Raw genomic sequence first — 24,597 nt, 5'->3', positions numbered from 1 at the left:
CTTGGAAGACTAAGTACAGGAGATACTGCACTATTCCAGCCAAGCCTGTGCGTGCAAGGAGATGGGGGAGATAAGAATTCCTAACACAGAGTTCTAGATCAGGCACAGGAAGAGATGGGTTATTTTTTTTAGAGCTCTATAAAGTGAAGAAAGGGCAAAGTGATAGCTGATATTTTCAAAAGCCAGACTCAGTTCTGGCTTTAAATTTTGTGTGAATGTTGCGGGCAAAAGACTATTTTTGGCATTAAGAGAGACAGAAGAGGCCATCTTCACCACCACCTCCAGAATTCCATCCAATGGCTCTATAGCCACTCCCAAGGCCCTCACGCAGTTCCCTTCTAATAGAAACTGACCTCTTTCAGGGGAGTTGTGTGTTCTGAAAGAATACAGCCCATTAGGCTCTGTGGGGAGGGGCTGAGAATGAAAGGAAAGTTAGGGGAAGATCAACGTGAGAGACACAGAGAAACGAGGAAAATACATTGAGAGGGTCAAGAAAAGTAACATCAAAATATATTTAAAAACCAGAATTTCCAATTTGCACTGAGTTTAACACCCCCACCCCCGCCCCATGCCCATTTTCTTTCCTCAGGGGCTTTTCTCATTGCTCCACTACCGGGAACTCTATAGGCAGCACCAGTTATGCCCTGAAAAAGGAAATATTTTCCTTAAGCCATCTGACCACCTTCACCATTTGCAGAAATCTGCTTGAACCATCGCTCCACCCTCCCTCCGTTTTGTTCTACAATGGGCAGAAGAAGACTGCAGATAAATATCACTGATTTCACTTTTCATTTGCAATCAAGTCCAATCTGTTGTGTTAGTATCCCTGCAGTCCATTGTACACCTTCTGCACAGATCCTTGTTTCAACAGCTGTTTGAGACCTATGAGAGAAAAGGAATAGTTACCACACCGCATGGAAGACCCCCACAATATTTACATATCTGACTTGCCACAGAAGCTACTTGGACACCCCAGCTGGCACATCTAAGCAATGGAATACAAACATCTGGCAGTCCCACTGTCTCACTGGACAGCTAAACAGAAGGGCTGTACACGTCCATTTCAGCTAATCCTGCACTCTCACAAAGAGAGGTGGCGCTAAGTGGATAATGCTGTTATATTAAAACCTTCTTACACATCCTCCCACAACACAGGATAGGCTGAAACACAAAAGGGCTGGGACCCAATGAGAAAGTCACCTCTGCTACAAACTAAGCAAGGTAGCAGATGGGGGTGGGGTGTACACAAAAAAGAGGCAGCTAGAGAAGATGCTCAAGATTCTCCCACACATACTACTTAACACACCACATCCTACTGGCCTGGGAGAAAAGTTGAGCCCAAGATACATTCTCTGGCCTCCTGTGTTGCTAGAGCAATCCACTCAACACGTAAAGAAAACAGTCTAGCATTTTACTGGGTAATATCGATACCACACTTAATAAAGCCCTGTTTAAAACTATTTCAATGGATTATTTTGATGTCTTCCGATGTCCTGTCTATATCCATGTCTTGTCTGAAAGTGAGGGCTGGGATCTGATTGGCTGGCATGAGGTGTCAGATGCACTGGTTAGCACTCACAACACAATATCCCACCTACTTGGGTCACTGTATTAAGGGAAAGACAGACCCACTCGCATCTCCTCCACTTAGTGGCCTAGGCTGCAAGACATGGGTGGGAGCGGGACAGACAGGAAAGAGTGCGTACAGTTCTGCTGGTCTGAAGCGCAGCTTCCTGGCATGAAAGCAGCAGAAATGCTACTTCACTTAGACTTTTAACCCTGTGGAGTGCTGCACGTTGCTTGCTCCCCTCTGAACATTCCAGACTGCTCCTTCAGCTGCATGGGCGTTAAAGCTCCAAAACAGTAATAAAGCCAATTCAGAGAGAAGCAATGTAAGTATAGAGCTCAGGTGTAAGCACAGGAACCCTCTAGAATGTCATCTCTGGCCGGCAGGTGACAGAGAATCTGGTCAAAGGGACATCAGAGAAGCAGAACAAGGAGATTGTTTTCCTGTCTTTAGAGAGACCCTCTGGCAGGATTCTCACTGCTGGAGCAAAAGAAGCTCATGAGATGCCTCAAAAGAAGGTGCACTTAACATTACAAACAGCAGGGCCAGCGGCCAAGAATGAGAAAAGGAAGGAATTTTTTCCCTCGCTAGATAAACAGAAAAGTACAGGACTAAATATTTCTTGAATATTTAGGCAGTACAGCTGCCATTCAGACAGTCAATTTATGTCGTTGATCCCCTAATAACTCCAGTAGCCCATGGGAGACATGGGTTGATCTTCTGACACCCTCCAGAGTGGTGTCCATTTTCAGTCATCTGAGAACACAGAGCCCCAGCAAGTGCAATTACGCTTCACCTACCTCCACACATCTGGCTCAACCATGCAGCACTGACACCAGCCCAAAAGACACAGCATTTGTAGTGCTGTTTCCTCCAACAAATCAAACCCTGTGGTGGTAGGGAAGTATCCTAGAGTTCCTATGAGCAGAGAGATCCAGCCTGCACAGTCAACCACCCTCGCTGAAGGACAGGAGAAATGCCACTGAGTGCTCTGTGGCAGCCTTGCATAGGACAGCGTCTAGACAAGGTTTCCAAGCACAATTGGTAACCAAAAAGCACCACCACTCCACCTGCTTTGTGAAAGTAGAATGAATTATAATGTAAAAATAGAAAGGATTAAAGAAATGTTGTATGTACCTTTAAGCAAAAGAGCTGAAATGTTAAAATACAGATGTCAGGAAAAGGAACATTAAGACATAAACAATGAGTCCACTTAAGCTAATGGTGAAACATTAGCCGGAGATTGGTAAAAGTTAGCAAGGAAATTAACTATGTATGTCTAGCCTCCCGTGAACTTGTCAGTTCTGCTCCCTTTGTTATCTTGTCAAATTTGCGCCCTTTTTATCTGTATAAATTAAGGTAGGGTAGGTCTTGCATGGTGCTCACATTATCTGGGTGTCATTAGCAGAGCGCTGTGCTAATAAACAGAGTGGTCTGACAAACTGAGCCTGATTTTGACAGCTTCTAGACTAGTGCACTAATACAGGAGAGGGAAATCCAGGGCTCTTGATGGAGACCTAATGGCCCCTCCTCCCTTCATCTCTTTAGTGAAGGCTCCACCTCCTTAGATGGGCTGGAATGCAATTGCACTGCCTTCAAGTGCTATATGTGAGATGGGGGCTGACACTTGGAGGATCTCTTTGCTTTGGGGGGGAAGATGTGCCATGCATTCTAGATGGGAACTGCCCTACAAGACTTTGTGGCAGGCAGCAGAGTGTGCACTAGTACCAAGTCTCAGCACCCAGTCTTCATTGACTCAGGATTCATTCTGCAGGGCATTTTGCATCACCCTTGTACCAAACCCACAGAATCTCTCTCTCCAGGAGGGGTTGGATTGAATTCCCATCCCTATGCTTTTTAAGTGCCCTGTGCATTGTGACCCAGTCCTGGTCAGGGACATCACTCTATTACACTGACAGAGCAGTCTTTCTTCCTCCTCTGACACATACGTCAAAGAGAAAGAGGGGCCCTGAAAGCCCAGCACAGATCAGAGCAAGCAACAATGCACTGGAGACAAGGCTTCTGGAGAAAACAGCAAGACACCTGGACAGAGAGCCAAAGCTGCAGCACACACCCAAAAAAGTGATGGAGAGCTTTTAAAATCAGGACTGAAAGGAAGCTGGTGCTGCAGCTGTCAGGAGCCCCCTCACTGACTAATCAAGAAGGAAGCAACTAGAATATTCTGAAGGCAGCATTTCTACACTCTGATGGTGGCATACGACACCACTAAGGGGCTGGCTTCCACTCTACAAATTCTGGGAGATGTAGTTCTGCCATTCTTACACTAGGAGGCAGATACCCAGGAGGGAGACTCCTGGCAGATAGTGTCTTCGGAAAATGTGTGTGGTGGCCTTGAGCAAGCCCAAAGGTAGTCCAGATGCTTCTCTGTAAGTGGAAGTGGGAGAAGAGAGAGTCTCTCCATGAGCATCCATACTTAACTGTGCCAGGATCCAATTCCTTCTCCTCTTAGTGGCAGAACTTGGTTTCCATCATCCTGCTAGAGGGATATGTGGAAAAGAAGCTCCTGTTTGCTGCTGCCTGGAGTACAGGAGCAACGCCTACCGCAGATGCTGGGGGAGAGGGTGGTGGGGAGGTTCTTCTAATAGTGGTTCAGAAGTTGTGAAGAAGTAGGGGCTAAAGATGAAGCTTCTCTGTCCTGCCCCCAGCTTTATGAGAGCTACCTGCCCTGTCAATTGCAACCCTCAATTTAGCTCAGACATTCACCCTCTAAAGAGGATTAAGTTGCAGCAAACTACGTCCACTTTACTCCTGTGTGAGAGCATCACAGGGGTAGGGGTTAATGGGCTATACTTTATGCATGTCGATTTCATAGCGTTAGCTGATTTTCCTTAACTTTCCTGAGCATTCCTGCGTAGACTTGGCCTATGTGCTCAGGGTAAGGAGAGGTGGGGAGAAAGCATCTATTTCCTGATGCAGCGGAGCAGCTTCCACCTTAACATCAGAGCAATATCCAACTCCAAAGAGAAGTGGAGGCAGATGCTGGGAAACTGTGCTGTTAAGTCTGAGATACCATTCTAACAAGGGTGAAGCCCGTGCAGGGCTAAGACCAGTTCTAACCCACCTCCAACAAGGGTGCAATCGGTCCCTTGGATGGGAGCTTTGAAGCAGCTCCAGATTTGTCAAAGCTATACAAATATCAGACCAGTGGTCCATCTAATCTAATCTGGTAGCCTTCCAAGTACAGCAACTGAAACAAGATGCTTCACAGGAAAGAACAAATTGCCCACAGTGCACCTAGCTAATTATATTATGCTGTATGCAGCAGCGGGGAAGAGAATTCCTTCCTGATCCCTGCAGGCGGTTATCTTAAATCACATGACAAAGCTCTATCATTGTTCAGAAAATGCAGAGATGTTGTGATAGGTTTTTAAAGCACAAACCTTCCCGCTGTTCATCTGTCAGCTGCTCTTTGGGGAAGTCCACATCAAAAGTAACGATTAGTGAGCCTTTGATGTTGTTGTTATCGAAGTTTGGAAGGCCTTCTCCTTTTTTCCACAGTTTGGCCCCAGGTTTTGTGATTTTATCTCGGGAAACATGAACCTACAAAGCAAGGAAAATTTGAGAAGTGTGTTAGTATCCTGTTATCCTAAATTTCCTTTACGGCAATACTAGAAAGGCACGCTCAATACTGAATCTGCCACAAAGCCAGTAATATTCAGTACCAGGACATGTAAGCGCACTGACACAGAACTTAGGATAACATATGCCAGCACATATCCCCTACCCTGCAGGCTAACCAGGTACTGTGCCCTCACTTGCAGCCTCTGGCGCAGACTCCAGATAGTCAAAATGGGTCTTTTTTTAATCTTTGAATGAGACAAGATTGTCTACGGCCCACAGCTGCAACCAGGAGTGGACAAGTCCCTGTAGGACACAGGGAATTCATTACTGAAATAATTTTGCTTCTAGAGAACATGAAAGTAAACTCTTGCCTCACCTTGTGCCCATCTAAATGGGCAATATCCATTTCAAAGCCTATCAGTGCCTCGACCAGCGAGATAGTGACGTTTGTATACAAATCATCTCCTCTTCTTTCGAAGACTGGGTGCCTGTGAACAGAACATAGGAACTTGACCCACTGACCTCTCTTCCCACCTTTACTGCAAAAGTCAGGACTAGTGCTGAGCAAAATTGTTTTGGGAAATAGTAAAGTCACAGAAATATGCATTTTTACGGCACTGAAACAATGAATGAGTTCAGGCTGAATTCAACAAATGGCTTTGGCTGAAAAAGAACTGAGAATAAAAATGTCAAAGATGTTGTTTCGATTTGACATTTGAAATGTTTCCTTTCAACCTGAACAAAGCTTTTCAATTTTTCGTTTTGGCTAGAAAAATTCAAAAGGAACCGATTTTGTTTTTTTAATATTTCCATTCAGGCACAGAACTGAAAAGTCAATTATTCAGGACCTCTAGGTTACTTGCTTCCCTCCATGAAAAGGCTTGGAGAATTCACATAAATCTCAGAAGAACGGAGAAGACATTCGTAAGTCTGATTCAGCTTCCTTTTTCTGTGCTAGAGGATGTGCATTACTAAGAATCTTTCCCTGTGAACTGAAAGAAGTGGAGAGATGTGATAGGCACACTCCAGCCCCTGCATACTCCAAGTGTCCCCCTGCAGTGTCCAGCCCCATATCCATTGGACACTCATGGAATTACCAGGCCTGCTGGTCCCAAAGGAACAGTTCACTGTTGCTTACTACTTACACCTTAGAACACAGCTCCATGTAACATACAACAGAGAAAGCAAGTGTAACCAAGGCTGGTAGAAGGCACAGTGGGGCTGTAGACAGGCTGCTGGGGTCAGAGCTGCCGACCCAGGGCTGTCTAGCACATAGAAACTCAGGGTGCGACCTGCATGCAGGTAGCTGCTTGTGAGCATTCCAGGCTGGGAGCTACAGCGGTAAAGCATTGTAAGGCAGCCAGGGTTGCAGGGCAAGCGGTGACACAACCTCTCACTGGTCTGGACTGCACTCCGCACTGTCTCATACATACCTAACTTCTCACATATTTTTCATACATATATCTCACAATGGTTATAATGACCAATGCGACACTGGTTTTCAGTATATTCTCTAGTGAACGAGTATGTAGATCACAGATGAGGGGATCCCTGTAATCCTTATGCACCTCTTTGCCCTTTCACAGTTGGCACAAAGAGGGATCTGGGACACAAGAGCTGTGTCAAACAGTCCCACATGACTCATCCAGCAGCTTCCTTTTTCCTGTTCTAGCGACGTGTAGTACTAAGGACTTTTCCATTCACAGGGCAAGAAGTGGACAGGAGTGCCAAAGTATCATGTGATTCATCCAGCAGCTACCATCTAATCTTAGATTTTGGGCCAAACAAAACAAAAGGGAAGCATCCTCTGAATAGCTGCAATAATCTCAAAGTATTCCAACTCCTTTAACATATGACACTCTGTTCTGCAGAGTCCTGCCTCCAGCTCTCCATCAAAACCATCAGAGGACTAGCTCTCTCGCCTCACTGATGCTGCTGATGGGTAACAGAAGTGCCATTTGAACTGCAAAATTGATACCAAAGACACTGGTAAATTTTCTGTCTAGTATAATAATAACTGTAGATATACCAATCTCCTAGAACTGGAAGGGACTTTGAAAGGTCATTGAGTCCAGCTCCTTGCCTTCACTAGCAGGACCAAGTATTGATTTATGCCCCAGATCCCTAAGTGGCCCCTTCAGGGATTGAACTCATAACCCCAGGTTTAGCGGGCCAATGCTCAAACCACTGAGCTATCCCTCCAGGAGATAAGTAGGTTAGCCAGGCAGGTTACTTACTTGAGAACTTTTATTCTGAAGCGTAAGTCACCTGGCTCCCCGTCTACATGAGGTTCACCTGTGGAAGTAGGTTAGAAATGGTGTGTTAAACTAAGTCATCAATTGGTGCTTCACCAGCAATTAGTCAGCTTGTCTGACATCAGAGAGACTCAGCTCACTAGATGGCTTGGTCTTGTATCCTTCTTCTAAACTGAAAAAAATCCACACCATTTTTACGAAGGACTCCCTACCTATATGCAACTTCATAGATGGAAGACCCCAGGCTTTTGGAGTCATGTCTCAGTGAACACTGTAGCACGAAATTAGTGCAGAAGACTCACCTACAGAATGTGTGTGTGACAGATATGGCAATGTCCTGTCACATCCTTAGGACACTTCATTGAATAAAGTTTAAATATCTTTGAGGTCCATTGTATTAAATGAATGATTTATGTATTACTGTGGTTGTCAGCTGCAACTATATGCAACCTCTCTGGATTGGGCGGGGGGGAAGGAGAAGGAGGAGGGGGAAGAGAGCAGACAGATGTGAGACCTTGAAATTCAGAGGACTATATTAAAAATGTGCCAGATGAATGGACATGGAGGGACAATAAATGTTAAGTGGATTTCCTGGGGAATACCTAGGGAGAGGTTGATGCAAATTCCTCCCATCAGGTTATGTGAAAACTCAGCCTTCTGAAGCTACGCCCTGAGGAGCAGGTCATTGTCTGCCGATTACCTGTTCCCAGAGATGAGATCAAAGACCTGAACTGTACAAAAACAGCTGAACTGCTCAGACTGGGTTCTGGTTCTGAATCTGAGAGCTATTAACGTGTAATCACAGAGACAACCCAGTTGTGGGTATTAAAGGACTGACACCTACCAGAGCCAGAGGCTGGAATTGGGGTGATTCCTGGTAAGCTTTTTAGCATCTGGGTAGGTTCTTTTATTGTTTTGGTGTTGTCTCTGTAATACTTCCACCTTAACAATAAATGTGCTTGCTTAGAAAGAGCTGTGTGATAGCTTATAACCACGGGGAACAGAATAGTCATAACCTCTGGAGAGAAAGCAAAGCGCAGACGCTGGTCTTTTGGGCAGTCTGGCTTGCTGCAGACATCACAGTGTAGACTGGGAACTGTGCAGCCTTGAAGATCCCTCAGTCAGGAGGGAGTGAGATGCAGGCCTCTGCCCTATACAGATGACTTTTGAGAAGCTGGAAACCACTAAGTGGGTGCTGTTGAGGGACCACACTGGAGGAGCACAGGAGCCACTGCCATGAACTGTGACAATGTGGATTATCCAAAACTTACACAGCTATAGTTGAGATACTGTGTAGCACTACACTCACAATGATGACTAAAGGCAACCAAAGGTTTATTGGGACATGAAGTCATGATACTAGTTAATTCTGTTAAATGGCTAGAAGAAGAATTTTTGCATAACGGAGACTTGCTGACAAAGCAGGTTGTAAGCAGAAACTGGGTCTGTTTCTGAAGCATGTACCTTTCCGCCCCCATGGAACGTCAAGGGTGAGCTCAGGCATAGGGTACAGTGATATAGGATTTAGCATTCTGCTCTGTTTTCCCTTTTGGCTTCCTGCTTTCACTCTGTCAGATCTGAACAAGTGACAATGGATAAAGACTCCGCATGCTTGGGCCAGGGGACTTGTGTACACACTTCAAATAGAGCTGAGCATTATGGCAGACATATGTCACAGGTCCTCTTTCTGATAGGAATTCTTTCCCTTTCTGTTGCCAGATGTCTAATATAAAAGCAAGGGGGCTGAACTCTAAGCAGGGCATTACTAAAATTGACTGTAGGGTGCAGTCTCTAGATTGAGAGAATCCATAGGACAAAACAACTGCTTAAAAAGGGGCAAGTTCAAAACAATGCCCCATGGCAAGTACTGAGATTCCTTAAAGCTGCCCTCTTCATAATCATCCTAGCGTTACCAAAGCTGATCTCTATGGTGGTAGTGCCATACCTTCCCCGATGAAGGGGTATTCCATGCCATCCCTCACGCCTGGCTCTATCTCTACCTCTAGTGTTCGCTCTTCATTCACAAGCCTGGGGAGATAAAGAGAAACAAAGTAGAAGAGTGGATGCTGTGCTCAGCAAGAAGGCAGGTTTTATTCATTTTATTGGACTAGCGCAGGCTACTCCCACAGTGGACTGCTGCTTTTCTCCTGCTGCTTCTATCATTTACTGCACACTACCCATAGTGGAGGGCAAAAGGTGTCTCTTGCTCTGTCTCCACTGGTGAACGTTTATAGACAGAAAAGAGTGAAGCTACTGAAACCATCCCAAGATCCCACGTACACCACTACTGCAGCAATCCCCACCTTCACATATCCCAATGGGGAAGTGTACTCCTGTTCTATTTTAGTCCCTTTCATAGCAGTGCAGAATGACCTCTTTAGACAGGTGTAAAGTCAAGGAGAGTGGAGCTAAAAATGCAAATTAAAAAACCTTTCACCTAATCCAGCTTCTCATTCCTGCCACGACTTCTAAGTATATGATAAAACCAGCTCTCTTTACCAATAAGCCACCCCGCCACGTCGATCATACTGGTCACACATGCATGTCCTTCCCCCATCTAGTGGCCAGTTGTGATTAGCTATCCATATCGCAGTACAAGGCAGAAACTCAACACTTACTTGACATTAGGACACTCATCACAGACAACTTCTTGAGTCATCTGGAAACGCCCCGGGCCTAGCTGGGTGGTCCTCATCTCCTGCCGGCAGTTGCATTTCCGTTTGCCAGGAGCCTGCCTGGCTACTGGCTTGTTCCTAACAACCTGCAAGAAACACATCCAGCAGTTTCATATCAACCAGTAACACTGTATAATGATCTTGAGGCTTTGCAAATAGAATGGTTCCTTCAAGAAACATATTCCAGACAATAAGCTCCAAGATATCTGTGCTGCACCCAAAACAATAATTGCCTTTGATCTTGGAAATGCCTTCCTAAATACAGTCTTCAATTCACTACCTGAGAACCCACGGTGTCACTGTTATAGGCATGTTCTTTTTAAGCCTGCTTCCGAATGCTTATCCACCTTTCTAAATAAAAAAAGGTAACATTAGGCTGAAACATCTGATGCTTTTGATGAATTATTTTGGGAAGCTGGCTAAAATTCCATTCCTTTTACAGTACCTAGGAAAGAGTTTTTTCTCTAAAGATATTTTTAGATTTTTTTTTTTCATATTCACATCTCTGAACAAACTTATTTTAAAGATTTAAATCTGGCTGAGGCACTCGTCACTGAAGACAACACCTGAAGACTGCAAGCTGTGCAAGTGCAGTACATGATGATTCTTCTTTTTAACAGGGGTATGCCATAGTGCTAAGCTCCCAGCTTTATTTCAAAACATGTCTTTATACCTGTTTTTTTACTGGGTTAAAGGTCTAACAGGATTTCTGTGTCCAGATTCAAGTACTTCTGATGTGCTTTTGTGTCCATTGCCATATTATTTGGATGGGAAATCAAATAATGTTTTACACTGAAGAACCCGAGGAAATGAAACATGAAAACTGTTAATACAATGTTGAGATTCAGGAAATTAAAGTTATAGTTCCTAAATCTACCACAATTTGGCTCTATTTTACATATTAAGGTAAACAGTTCGTATATAATATGGTATATTGCTATTTACACACACTGGGTATATCTACACTGCAGCTGGAAGGTGTGATCATAGTATGTGTAATCTAGGTAGACCAAAGGTAGTTTGAGTAACATTAGCAGTGAAGACAGCCATGCCCACCCAAGGCACTTCAATGGCTAGCTTGGGTACATCGACATGTGCTGCAATCATACCTGACAGCAGTGTAGACACACATACCCTTTAAGTTAATGGTTGATTGCTTTGGGAAACATAATTTTCAGTTGCCTGATTTACACACTTGAACCCTCAACTATAATGCTCGATTAATACAGCTTTTTTGCTTTTAATTCAGTACTGGGGATTGCCAGCATTAGAGACATAACTAGTTAAATGAAAGCACTGTATATTTGCTAAACACAGAATGTTAGACGTCTGTTGTGACGGAGATGATTGGCCATGTAAAAATTCAGTTAGATTAATATGGTGGCAACTACTTTGCTTAAAGAGGCAGTGTTTGATATGAGAGGACCTGACTTCAAGCGACTAAATAAGCTTACATCTTGTTTAATGTTTCATCTCTTTGCTGCAGCTTTCTATTGGGTTTCAAAGTGACCTACTTGAAAACATCCCCTTCCCTACAGTGCTTTTGGTTCCCAGAACAGTATCAGGTACTTGGCAGCAACAGAAGGATGTAAAGCATAAGAAATTCCAGCATCGCCTCTCACCCATGTCTGTTTTGTACCTCACCCCTCCTCAGACACACTGTTAGGAAGTAACCCATTTCCATTTCTTTCTAAGAATGCACTATTCCCACCAACAGTTAGGCCAGCAGTCACCAGCAAGCTCAAGGGTTCAATAGGGAGGCTCCTAGAAATAGACCGTTACACTTACTTCCACAAAGTTTCCTGAATACACTTCCTCCAGTGTAACTTCCAGGTCCACAATGATGTCACTTCCCCGTGGAATATTCCTGTCTTGCTGACGAGGACTTCCTCCAAACATGAAACCAAAGTCACCAAAGAAGCTACGGAGTAATGGACATTCATTAATTCTGGAAGAAGTTTAAGTTCACTCCAGCTATGTGGCTTCATAAACAGGATCTCTGTTAGAACACAGAGATCGAATGCAGCAATAGGCTTCCTTGAAGCCTCTTCTCACCACTATATAAGATGCACTGTATAGCAAATTGAACATTGTCAAACCAAATGCTTATTCTTGGCCGATATTCCTTCAAATACAAGTTGCATGCTTTCAAAGACAAACACAAATCAGTTATTTTGGGAGAGATTTCCTTATTTAAAGTCATCACAGCTAGGAATAAATTTTTGGCACCACATCTAAGGTACATGGTCCCAATAACCATAGTATCTGAGTTCTTCGCAGTCTAATATATTTATCTCCTGTGAAGCAGGAAGCACTATTAATCTCATTTACAGATGGAGACTGAAGCACTGAGAGGCTACGTGACTTGCATCCTCACAAAGGAAGCCTGTGGTGAAGTAGGAAATTGAACCCAGGTCTTCTAAATCCTAGGCTAGAGCCCTAGGACATCCTTTTATGCAGTACCAATGTTCAGACAAGGACACTATTTGAGGGTGGACACTGAGGGGTCTTCTTGAGGAATGTGTCAACTGGCTTCAAGGGAATCCAGCCCTAGCAGACAGAGTGTTTAGTGGAGGAAGAAACAGAAACCAAGCATGGCCTTTCTTTTTATTCAGCCAGAGTAGTCAATAGGGGCTGCTCTCATCCTTCAAGCAGACCACACCAGCAGATACTGACACCCTAAATGACAACTGTAGCAAAGATATCTTTATCAGAAATGAATAATCCACAGGTTTACCCTGAAGCAAGAGGTGTTGTTTGAAGTGCTGGTGAATGAAGAGGTCAGATTTTGCTGTACTTAAACCAGTAAAAAACGGGAAAAGATACTGTACAGTTTTCCTTAAAAAAACCAAACAAACAAACCCCAAACCATTATCTGTGGCAGTGTAATAAACATCAGGCACACCCCAGAGGATGCAAGGAAGATTCTGCATAATTAATGCAATTACAATCTATTATACATCACTCACACTAGCAAATCTGCCAAGTGAACAATGCTGGTTTGTGGGGGAGAGAGAACAAACATGGTCTTCATGCCCATTACTCAGTGGAAGAAGGGGTGGGATGTGTGTGAAAGCAGCAGCTAGGATATGAGCGTTGAATACACACTGTTGATTCATTTATCTTTGACCAGGGAAAAATTAGGAGATTGAGGCTACTAATAACAAAGCATCTGGTCAGTGCTGGAGTCCGTGAAGTAGTATTGGTGTTTTTATATTATGGACAAAATTAGTCTTCCCTGCCTGCAGAGTAGTTTGCTTGGATGAAAGCTTACTGTGAGAAGATGTCTCCATGGGAACCCTGGTGACCATCTTTCAATCCCTCCTCGCCATATGTGTCGTACTGCTTTCTCTTCTCCTCGTCTGAGAGCACCTGGAAGGGCAGAGTATGTGGGCAATAAACACTAGTGCTTAAGTGAACTAGGTTATTTAGACAAGGCTTTTGAAATGAACCCTGCTGTTATTCCTAAACGAGGAACAAGAGACTATGGAGGCACCGAGAGAAGACTGTATTATGGTGGTACTGGTCGTGACTCCACAATTACCATTAAGTGAAAAGTTTTCAGTTTAACGAGAGCTATAAACTTTTATTTTGTGTTCATCTAATTGAAACAGGAAAAGCCAAGACACAATATAATTCAACACTATTTCAAATTCTTCACAGTGGTCCAATGGAAAACGAATTTATAGAACCATAAGAGTCCAAAAATATAGCCCTTTCGGCAGAAGTGTCACCCTTCTTTGTAAACCACACTGCTGCTCCTCCTGTTCCTTGCTCCAGTATCAGTCATACAGAAAGAGCATTTGTCTAGAGAACATTTTATAATCTTTAGCCAAAATCTCAAGTTTGAGCACCAATGTGAAGCCACCAAATATGATGATAAATCTGCCGTGGCACAAACACTGGCACTCATTCCAGGACAACATGGAGAGGCGAAGGAGGGGAGGGAAAAGGGAGCATGAGACCAGTGACCTCAGCTGTGCTAAGCTGGAATAACTTCCCAAATTCATGGAATGTGTGACAATCAGATGTGCTGATCCGTTGATCCAAAAGCATGTGAGGTGGCTGTTAAAGTTTTGCATCAGAGTGGGACTTTGAAGAAGCTGGGATACATACAGCTTTTGGGTATCTGTTGGAGATGGAAGCAAAAGCCTTATAGAGTACTGGAGTGCGTTATTGTCTGTTATACTCAATATGAAGTTGAAAAGGAAGGCACCAGTATTTCCTCAACTTCATATTTCCATGCTTTTCAGGTTTCAAGGCGGTAGCATACACCCTGATGCAACCTTAACTGCCACTAAATGTAGCTTTTGTTTGCTAACTTATCTTGATATTAGAACAATTACCAGCAGCTATAGCTGGGCTGTTAAACAAATAAATCTTCACTACACCTGTTGGAGCACATCTGAGCATTGGCCTGCTAAACCCAGGGTTGTGAGTTCAATCCTTGAGGGGGCCATTTGGGGATTTAGTTGGGGATTGGTCCTGCTTTGAGCAAGAAGTTGGACTAGATGACCTCCTGAGGTCCCTTCCAACCCTAAGGACCTTGAGCTGCATGAAATATAACTTTCCAAAATAACAGGGAGTCCAGTGGCACCTTAAAGACTAACAGATTTATTTGGGTATAAGCTTTTGTGGGTAAAAAACCCACTTCTTTAGATTCATGGAGTGAAAAATCACAGATACAGGCATAAATTTACCGGCACATGAAGAGAAGGGAGCGTACAAGTGGAGAACCAGTGCTGAAGGTCAATTCAGTCAGATTGGATGTGGCCCACTCCCAATAATTGATGAGGAGGTGTCAATACCAAGAGAAGGAAAACTGTTTTTATAGTGAGCCAGCCACTCCCAGTCCCTATTCAAGACCAAATTAATGGTGTTAAGTTTGTAATTAAATTGCACCTCTGCAGTTTCTCTTTGAAGTCTGTTTTTGAAGTTTTTTTTTTGTTGAAGGATGAAGTTTAAATCTGTTATTGAATGTCCAGGGAGACTGAAGTGTTCTCCTACTGGCTTTTGTATGTTACCATTTCTGATGTCTGATTTGCATACATTTATTCTTTTACATAGAGACTGTCTTGTTTGGCCAATGTACGTGGCATTGCTGGCACATGATGGCATATATCACATTAGTAGATGTGCCCCTGCTGAATGAGCCCCTGATGGTGTGGCTCATGTGGCTGAGTTCTCTGATGGTGTCGCTAGAGTAGATATGGGGACAGAGTAGGCAACGGGGTTTGTTACAGGGATTGGTTCTTGGGTTAGTGTTTTTGTGGTGTGGTGTGTAGTTGCTGGTGAGTATTTGCTTCAGGTTGGGGAGCTGTCTGTAAGTGAGGACTGGCTTGCCTCCCAAAGTCCATGAGAGCGAGGGATCATTTTTGTGGATACAGACTAACACAGATACCCCTCTGATACTCTCCAAAATAGAAACCTTCCAGACTGGAGTGTTCCATGCTTTGTCTGCCCAGAGCTGAAATAGTTTGTAAAGTTGGAACACTACTGCTTAAGCTGTTTTAAATTAGGGGGAGCAGGCAAGAATCACACCTTTCCTACAATTTTATTTTTTTAAGACATCACTATAGTAAAAACGGCTGGTACATGAAAAATGGCAAGGCCATACGTCTCAATGAGGGCTACTGCTTTGCGTGATTTTCTTTTAATTAAATAGGAGATTTTCAAATGATCCTTATTCTACATGTACAGTGAGGGAAGATGGGCTGTGCATACATGCACAGCTTACAAGTATACGTTGCTTGGTTGAAGGCACTTACAACAAGGTTCGATGCGAGTGAGTTTGTAAATTCTGTATGCCATTCAGATGTCCCCACGTTACCTTTTGGAAACACCCACAAGAAACACTGCACTGATGCAATACTAAGATTGCACAGTCAGAAAGTGCAAGAACTAAGAGCCCAACAGCAACATTAAATCTGCTGCATTGCATATATAACATTTTCTAATTTTAGTTCTGCAAAAATATTTAAGAACCCAATGGACATGTAAGAGTTAATACTGGTGATGGAACCTGAATTTTTATGTTTCCTTAATGGGATTTAGTTGTGTCATGGTACCTTAAAGCAATATCGTCAACTTGAAATCTAGTCAACTTAAAAAAGAAATTAATGAGTTTAATGTTTCAAAGACTACATGTGCCCTGAGTCTCCCTGCTGATTTTTGTGATTTTACAATCACAATTTCCCCATTTTTTAAAAGCTATTGTGTCAGAGATGCACAGAAAGAGGTAAAACAGTAAAATGAACTATACAAAGTGGCGTCAAAAAGTGTCAGGACCCACATCCTGCAAAGTCTTACACATGCTAGTAATCCCGTTGATTTTAAATTGGACTAGACATGAACGTAAAGCTAAGCATGTGCATAAGTTTTCAGAGATCTGGAACTTTAAGTTGGAAAGAAAACAGGTAAATATTTTTCACATAGAAGAAGTGGTGAATTTCACTATTTCCTGTTTGCAAGAGAGACAGAAAACCCCCCCACTTCCCTGAACAATTTAAGGATTTCCATTCAAAGTGAGTATATAGTTTGCTTTAAAAGAGGTCCAAACTCAGCAAGACTAGTAGTAAACTTCCCTATATTATCTGACTGAAAGTTACATCATCTCCTTTCATGCACTCATAACTATGTACTTGTGCAACAGTGCTTCTACAGTGAGGAAAGCACCAGATGTGCAATGGCTACAGTTGCAGATCTTAATCAGGGTATGTCTACACTACGGGATTATTCTGATTTTACATAAACTGGTTTTATAAAACAGATTGTATAAAGTCGAGTGCACGCGGCCATGCTAAGCACATTAATTCTGCGATGTGCATCCATGGTCCGAGGCTAGCGTCGATTTCCAGAGCGTTGCACTGTGGGTAGCTATTCCGTAGCTATCCCATAGTTCCAGCAGTCTCCCCCGCCCCTTAGAATTCTGGGTTAAGAGCCCAGTGGCTGATGGGGCAAAAATCATAGTCGCGGGTGGTTCTGGGTAAATGTTGTCAGTCATTCCTTCCTCTGGGAAAGCAAAGGCAGACAATCATTTCACGCCCTTTTTCCCTGGATTGCCCTGGCAGACGCCATAGCACGGCCCATGGAGCCCATTCAGTTTTTTTTTTTGTTTTTTTTGTTTTTTTGTTTTTTTTTTTACAGTCTCTGTCTGTGTACTGGATGCCGCGGACAGAGGCGATACTCCAGCGCTACACAGCAGCATTCATTTGCTTTTGAATGATAGCAGAGACGGTTACCAGTCGTTCTGTACCGTCTGCTGCCAGTGTAATTTGGCAATGAGATGACGGTTATCTGTCCTTCTGTGCTGTCTGCTGCTATCATGGGTGCCCCTGGCTGAGATCAGCCAGGGGCGCAAAAGCAAAACTGGGAATGACTCCCCGAATCAATCCCTTCTTTATGGTTTCTAAAAATAGAGTCAGTCCTGCCTAGAATTTGGGGCAAGTGTACTAGAGAAGCAGTGTATCAGAGAGCACAGCTGCTCCGTGTCAGATCCCGCAGAAATGATGAGTTACATGCCATTCACGGGGGATGCCCCTGCAACAACCCCACTCGTTGCTTCCCTCCTCCCCCAACCTTCCTGGGCTACCGTGGCAGTGTCCCCCGCATTTGTGTCATGAAGTTATAAAGAATGAAGGAATAAGAAACAGTGACTTGTTAGTGAGATAAAATGAGGGGGAGGCAGCCTCCCAGTGCTATGACAGTCCAGGCAGGACATTAAGCGGTGCGGGGGAGAGGAGCCCAGCATGCCGCTGCTATGATAGTCCAGGCAGGACAGAATCTTTTCTTTACACAGGAAAGGGAGGGGGCTGATGGAGCTCAGCCCCCAGTAGCTATGATGAAGACGGTTACCAGCCGTTCTGTCCCATCTACTGGGAATGACCAGGAATCATTCCTATTTTTTCCCAGGCGCCCCGAGGCCAGCCAGGGGTATTCAGCAATTATCAAGCATGTACCGTCTGCCACCAGGGAGGGGAGAGGAGCGGATACTGCTCTTCACTGCTGCAGCATCACGTCTACCAGAAGCATTCAGCAGACATAGGGTGACACTGAAAGAAGTCAAGAAACGATTTCTTTCCCTTTTCTTTCACATGGGGGGGGGAGGAGGGGGAGTAAATTGACGATCTATTCCCTGAACCATGCCGGACAATGTGTTTGAACCTACAGGCATTGGGAGCTCAGCCAAGAATGCAAATACTTTTCGGAAACTGCTGGGGACTGTGGGATAGCTGGAGTCCTCAGTACCCTCTCCCTCCCTCCATGAGCATCCATTTGAGTCTCTGGCTTCCCGTTACGCTTGTCACGCAGCACTGTGTTGCCTGGAGATTTTTTTTTTCAAACGCTTTGGCATTTCGTCTTCTGTAACGGAGCTCTGATTGAACAGATTTGTCTCCCCATACAGCGATCAAATCCAGTATCTCCCGTATGGTCCATGCTGGAGCTCTTTTTGGATTTGGGACTGCATTGCCACCCGTGCTGATCAGAGCTCCACGCTGGGCAAACAGGAAATGAAAATCAAAATTTAGCGGGGCTTTTCCTGTTTACTTGGCCACTGCATCCGAGTTCAGATTGCTGTCCAGAGTGGTCACAGTGGTGCACTGTGGGAGACCGCCCGGAGGCCAATACCATCGATTTGCGGCCACACTAACCCTAATCCGATACGGTAATACCGATTTTAGCGCTACTCCTCTTGTCGGGGAGGAGTACAGAAACCGATTTAAAAGAGCCTTTTATATATCGATATAAAGTGCCTCATAGTGTGGACGGGTACAGCGTTAAATCAGTTTAATGCTGCTAAAATCGATTTAAATGCATAGTGTAGACCAGGCCTCTGTTGCACAGCATTAGGGCCACCATTAAACCACTGCAGAAGAATAAGTGTGATCCGTATCTGTTCTCCAGCACGGTATCTACTCCAGAAGTTTTACAGACATACATACCCCAAATAAATAGATTCTTACACCTAAATAATCTGCCAGCCCAGGACAGCTGCTCACTCCGCCTCTACCTGAAAATTACTGTCAGTTCCTCCTCAGTGACCTCTCTCTGTTCCCTTGAGGCTTGAATGGAAAGCGATAGAGAAACAGCACCAACCACATTGGAGCACAGGAGGAAGAGGAAGGACAGCAGCTGGATAGTCTCTAGACAGTCACCTAAGATATGAGTGTCCAGCCTGCATTAATTTGCGGTGTATCCAATATTAAATATGGGGGAGTAATACGAATGTGAGGGTTGCATAAAGTGCATTTGGGATGGCAGGGCCCATCTCTCCTTCTCCCTGGAATGCCACAAAAGGCCCAGGCAGCTAGCCCTTCACTAAACTCTTCAGTGGCCTGGGAAGGCCGCCCTCCCCCTCCACTTCACGCCCTTCTCCTGGGCCACCAACAGCCAAAAAGAGGAATACCTGTGTTGTCCCACTATAAGTGCCAGACAATAATTTTTAAGGATGTTCTCTCACTCCGTGAATTAAATACAGATTTCAAAATGGGTTTAATAGATGTGAAAGCCAGAAGGGACCATTATGATCATCTAGTCTGACCTACTATGTAGCACAGTGCACAGAATTTCAGCCAGTAATTAAGCCTGAATCAAGCCCATATTTTGTGGCTGAAGTGGTGCATATTTTTAGAAAGACATCCAGTCAACGTAAAGGCTTTAAAAGTGAGAAAGCACCATATTTGTTGATAATTAACCACTGAAACATCTTGCCTTCACTATGTCTAACCCGAGTTAATCTAATTTTAGTTTTCAGCCAGGGGATTTTGTCAATACTTCTGTCTCCCAGATTAGTGAAACAGATCTCCCCAACTAGGTACTTATATACACCACAATCAAATAATCTCAATGTTCTCTTTAAATTTCTTAAGTCAATTAACTCACATAGTGAGAACACCCTTAAACCAGTTTAAGACTGAAAACATTAATTGTGCCATAAGCAATAGATAACAAAAGCCAGGTATCACAGAGTTTGGTCATTTGTCACATATTTTGACAACTTCCATTACACACTGGCAGGTCTGAAGACTTAGAAGTATGCTTCAGCTCCAGACTTAAGGACAACCAGGAATCAAATTTCAGACCTATATCCTACTAGCCTAGGAACAAATGCTAGGGATGGGAGAGGGCCGAGGAACTACAAATAACTTTAAATGATTTATTTCAGGTACAACTATGAAATCCCAGAATAGCATATCCTGTCTGAAGATTCCAAAAGAATGCATAGAGATGCCTATTTTATTAATCATGCACTAGCTTCCCTTCCCCAGCGAGAGAACTTTACACCAAAGTTTTGGTGCTTTGAAAGAATAAGCTATTGTTTTCCAGAAAAGAAAATTTAGTCACTGCTGTCCTCATACATCCTGAGCATCCACAGCAATCAAGCTGCCTTTGGTCTCAGAAAGCCAACCACTGTAATATCTCCTGCAAAATGAAACATGTTCAGATCCCTATATAGGAATCTGCAAACTCCACCAAAGGAAACATTCCCTCTCTCCCACAACATGCAAGAGAGGATAACTTAACTCTGAAAATTAGAAAATTGGAATCCAAAAATTGGCCTGTGACCACTGCTAGAAACCTTAGAGCAGGCCTGCACAACTCCCCAACCAGCGCCGCCCAGCCCCGCCGAAACAACTCTCCACCCAGCACTCGTGTAAGCAATCAGGACTCACTCCAGCAATGCCTCCTGCTGGTCTCAGGAATTAGCTCATCCAGCTATTGGAGTGCCCTATGGAGGCTGATGTCCTGCTGCTGCTGGCCCCTTGTCCCTCCCAGACCATGGTGCCCTTTGATCTGGGGTGCTGCTTGCTGTGTCCCTCCTAGTCAGTCCCCCACCCACCACTCACCTCCTCCTTCCTCTGCCAGGAACCCCCATGTCCGCCCCTAGAACCCCTGCTGGCTCACTGCTCGCCTCTTTGCCCACCCCCCGCTTGCCCACCTGCTCGTCTCCGACTCAGCGCCTCCCCCCACCTCCCCCCAAGTATAAAGCCTCATTCAAAGACCCAGTGGTCACTATATTACTGCATACAGCAGTCAATCAATGCAGTTGTAGATAAATCTCTGCATTATGCATTTTTGAATAATCTTTATATGACTTTGTATTGAACCTTGGTAATATGTTATAGTGGGTGCCTGAGGATGTAATGGGCCAGTGTAGCCACTCCATAGTTCAGACTGATCCTAACTTACAACTAAGACCCATTTTTAACTTCCCTGTAACTTCTCCAAAAAATTACCAGATCCCCTGAGCTCTCCTAGGCCAGGTAGGATTTGTCTGAGAGGTTTGGTAACCTTCAGAAAAGGGCTTTTGCAATTAAGGTATTTCACAAATATCCATCACTCCCTTTCTGAACACTTTCCTAGCTTCCTACCCCCAAAATGGCTTGGCCCCAAACACCAGGTGTTTGGCTGAGTCGGATGGGGGCCTCTGAGCGTTACTGAGGGATCACAAAAACCTGTGTCATGTTTATAATATTGACTCTGTAAATTATTTAAACTGCCCTTCTGCTAAACCCTGGCTCTGCAGCAAAGTCTGCTCTGCAGAGGAAGAGATAAGGCCCAGGATTGGGTGCGATGTCACTAGGATTCTTGGCAGCAGGGCTGGGGGGATGGAGAGAAACAGGGAAGAATGATATGATTGTTGGGTTGGATCCCTGAACTGCTCCTTTCTAGACTGTCCTGCCTTTTGGTTTTTAGGGAAGCTATCGAGTATTTCTAAGTGAGATTTGTTGATGGGCTAACTGGGCTCCTCTAAAATTTGCAGCTTAACTCTTCAGCTAATGAAGTGGTTCAGATTCATGTGCAGTATGTCATAGTTCTCTCTTCTCTAACGTGAGGATGGACATTTGATTTGATCTTATCCTCACTTTGTGTTTGCACTGCTGGGAACAGACTCAGGTGCACAGGTTCTCAAAGTGTGGTGGGATTGAGTCCAGAGAGCTGGGTGTGTGCACATGGAGTCAGCTTCTTCTGACTGTGAGACAAAAAGAAGCTAAATATACATTTAAGGGTTCTCCTAGCGTGGCTTTTCCATGGAAGCAATTCCTGCAGTGACAACAGCCACATGAACGCCTGATCCAAACACAGCAGCCTGTCTGTTCCTGGGATTAGCAGTGATTCCCCCCAGAAGCTGTCAAGCCTTAATGACCCAATTTTCTTTACCACCCTGGGGCAGTTACTTGAACATTTGGGACCATCAGGGCATTCTGCCAATTCCCTCTCCCAACTGCCCCCCCACTACTGCCCCCCACCCACTTGCCTCCTCAGCCACCCCTCCCTCACCTCTGGCTCACCTGCCGCCCCCCCCCCCCCCGCTCACCTATTCAGCTGCCTGTTAACAACATAAAAACCTCCCTCTCCCAATTGCCCCACGACCACTGCCCCCCGCCAGCTTGACTCCTTAGCTGCGCCCCTCTTCCCCGCCGCCAGCTCACCTGCCCCCCCCGCTCGCCTCCTCAGCCCCCCCTCCAGCTCACTTGCCCCCCCGCTCGACTCCTCAGACACCCTCCCCCACCACCAGCTCACTTGCCTGGACTCTTACCTTCTGCCGCTGCCCCCGCCTCCTGCCACTGGCTCACTCTCCAGAGTCCAGCCTGACACTGGCCCCTTCACCACTCCGCCCACCTGCCGGCCAGCCATCTGGCCATTGGCTTGCCTACTCACCCCATGCGGGCCGCACAGTGAGCCCACATACTCACTCCCCCACGGGCCACACAGTGAGCCCCTACGGGCTGCATGTTGTGCAGGCCTGCCTTAGAGTGACAGCAATCAGGTTAACACACACCAGACTCTTTATGATTTTTTGCTATCACCTCCATTGCAGTTTCCAGTTATTAAACCTGTCTGACTTTTCACTTTTGTTACAGCAATGCATTACCAACAGTGCAATGTAACTATTGCTGACTCCTCCTGATTAATGCCAGCTCCAAGGACATCACTGGGAAAGAGCACTTGTTCACCCCTCACCAAAATGATGAGATGGGCAGAGATGCCAACAATACAGGAAAACCATGTTTGTGTTAGTACTGGGAGCAGATACCTGATTAACTCACTGACCTCATATGCAGCACCCAGATCCTGGAACTTTTCTTGTGCTCGTGGATCGTCAGGGTTTCGGTCCGGATGAAGTTGCAAAGCCAGTTTCCGATAGGCCTTTTTAATGTCTTTTACTGATGCACTGCGGGATACCCCCAGAATCTTATAGAAATCCCTCCTGAGAAATACAGAGCAAAATAAGCATCTAGTTGTGACCTGTGTCACATAGAACTATTCCACATGTGCTGCACATCTATCACTCATATGACACCACCACCACTGCAGCATCCAAACTACTCAAACAATAATGAATGCATCTTCCCTGCACACCTGAGAGTTTCAATAAGTACTATTAACACCCTTTTACACAGTAGGAATTGAAGCACAGAGACATTCAATGACTGGCTCAAGATAACGTGTGCATGTGGGCTGATGGTGACACGGGGTGCGTGTGTGTGTGTCTGTAATGGGATAGTCAGAGGCTTTGGAAGTTTGGAAGATGGGAGGACCAGGATAGTTGGGGGCTGTGTACGGGGGATGGGCAGAGGCCAGGTGTGGGAGCAAGGGTCTGGGATTGTCAGGGGCTGTGTGTAGAGGATGGATGGGAGACCAGACGTGGGAGCAGGGGAGTCAGAATAGTTGGGGTCTGGGCAGGGGCAAAGTGTGGGGGATGAGCTAGTTGGAGGCTAGGGAGGAGGAGATAGGGGCCAGAATAGTCGGGGGCTGTGTGTGGGGCTTGGGGGGCCAGGATAGTCCGAGACTGGGCGGGGGCCAGGTGTGGGGGATGGGATAGTCGGAGGCTGTGTTGGGGGTGGGTGGGGGCCCAGTTTGGGGAATGGCGCCCAGGATAGTGGGGGGCGGGGAATGGGCGGTGGCCGGAACGGACAGGGGCTGTGTGTGTGTGTGGGGGGGGTGGAATGGCCGGAGGCCGGGTGCGGGGAATGGCGCCCGGAATAGACCGGGGCGGAGGAAGGAGGAGGAGGAGGAGGAGGATAGGCGGAGGTTGGTCGCTGCTTGGGGTGGGCGGGGTGAGTGTGAGCGGAGGAGGGGAATGGCGTGGGAGGAAACCGGGGAGACCCACGACGAGAGGGGGCTGGTCGCTGCTGAAGGGCTCGGAGTCGGCCTGAGGGATCGCGCCCCCTTACGAGGAGCGGACCTAGGCCCCCTCAGGCCGCGCTCCCCGGAATCCCCGCCCACCGCGCCGCACTCACCCGGCGCTGGCCTCCCCGAGGAGGTAGAGCAGCAGCAGGCAGAGGCGGCCGAGCGAGCGCGGGGCCATGACGGCGGCGAGGCCTCACTCCCCGCCGAGCCTGCACGGGGCCGGGACACGGCTCGCTTCGCCTGGCGGGGGAGGGGGCGGTCTTCGGCCGGGTCCTGCAGCGGCGGAGACTCAGACGCCGGTAACCATAGATATGAAACAGAGCCCGGCGAAGAGAGCGGGCCAATCAGACTGTGTCACAGCACGGGACCCCAGTGACACCTC

At 45.7% G+C, this 24,597-nt stretch overlaps 1 protein-coding gene across 1 annotated transcript; it reads right to left on the bottom strand.

Moving 5' to 3' along the window:
- Positions 1 to 493: 493 nt before the first annotated feature.
- Positions 494 to 24,597, bottom strand: DNAJB11 (DnaJ heat shock protein family (Hsp40) member B11). Its single transcript, XM_050965620.1, has 10 exons — positions 24,326 to 24,597; positions 23,136 to 23,292; positions 13,354 to 13,451; positions 11,868 to 12,000; positions 10,023 to 10,165; positions 9,350 to 9,432; positions 7,387 to 7,444; positions 5,526 to 5,637; positions 4,969 to 5,128; positions 494 to 882 (listed from the first exon to the last, which is right to left on the bottom strand). The coding sequence occupies exons 1-10, from the start codon at positions 24,391 to 24,393 to the stop codon at positions 818 to 820; spliced, it is 1,077 nt and encodes a 358-aa protein (XP_050821577.1). The 5' UTR covers positions 24,394 to 24,597; the 3' UTR covers positions 494 to 817.

Source organism: Gopherus flavomarginatus, chromosome 8 (genome assembly GCF_025201925.1).
Source record: "Gopherus flavomarginatus isolate rGopFla2 chromosome 8, rGopFla2.mat.asm, whole genome shotgun sequence".
NCBI classification, from domain to species: Eukaryota; Metazoa; Chordata; order Testudines; family Testudinidae; genus Gopherus; species Gopherus flavomarginatus.
The sequence above is the reverse complement of the archived record's forward strand: the minus strand, read 5'-3'. Positions and strand labels throughout refer to the sequence as shown.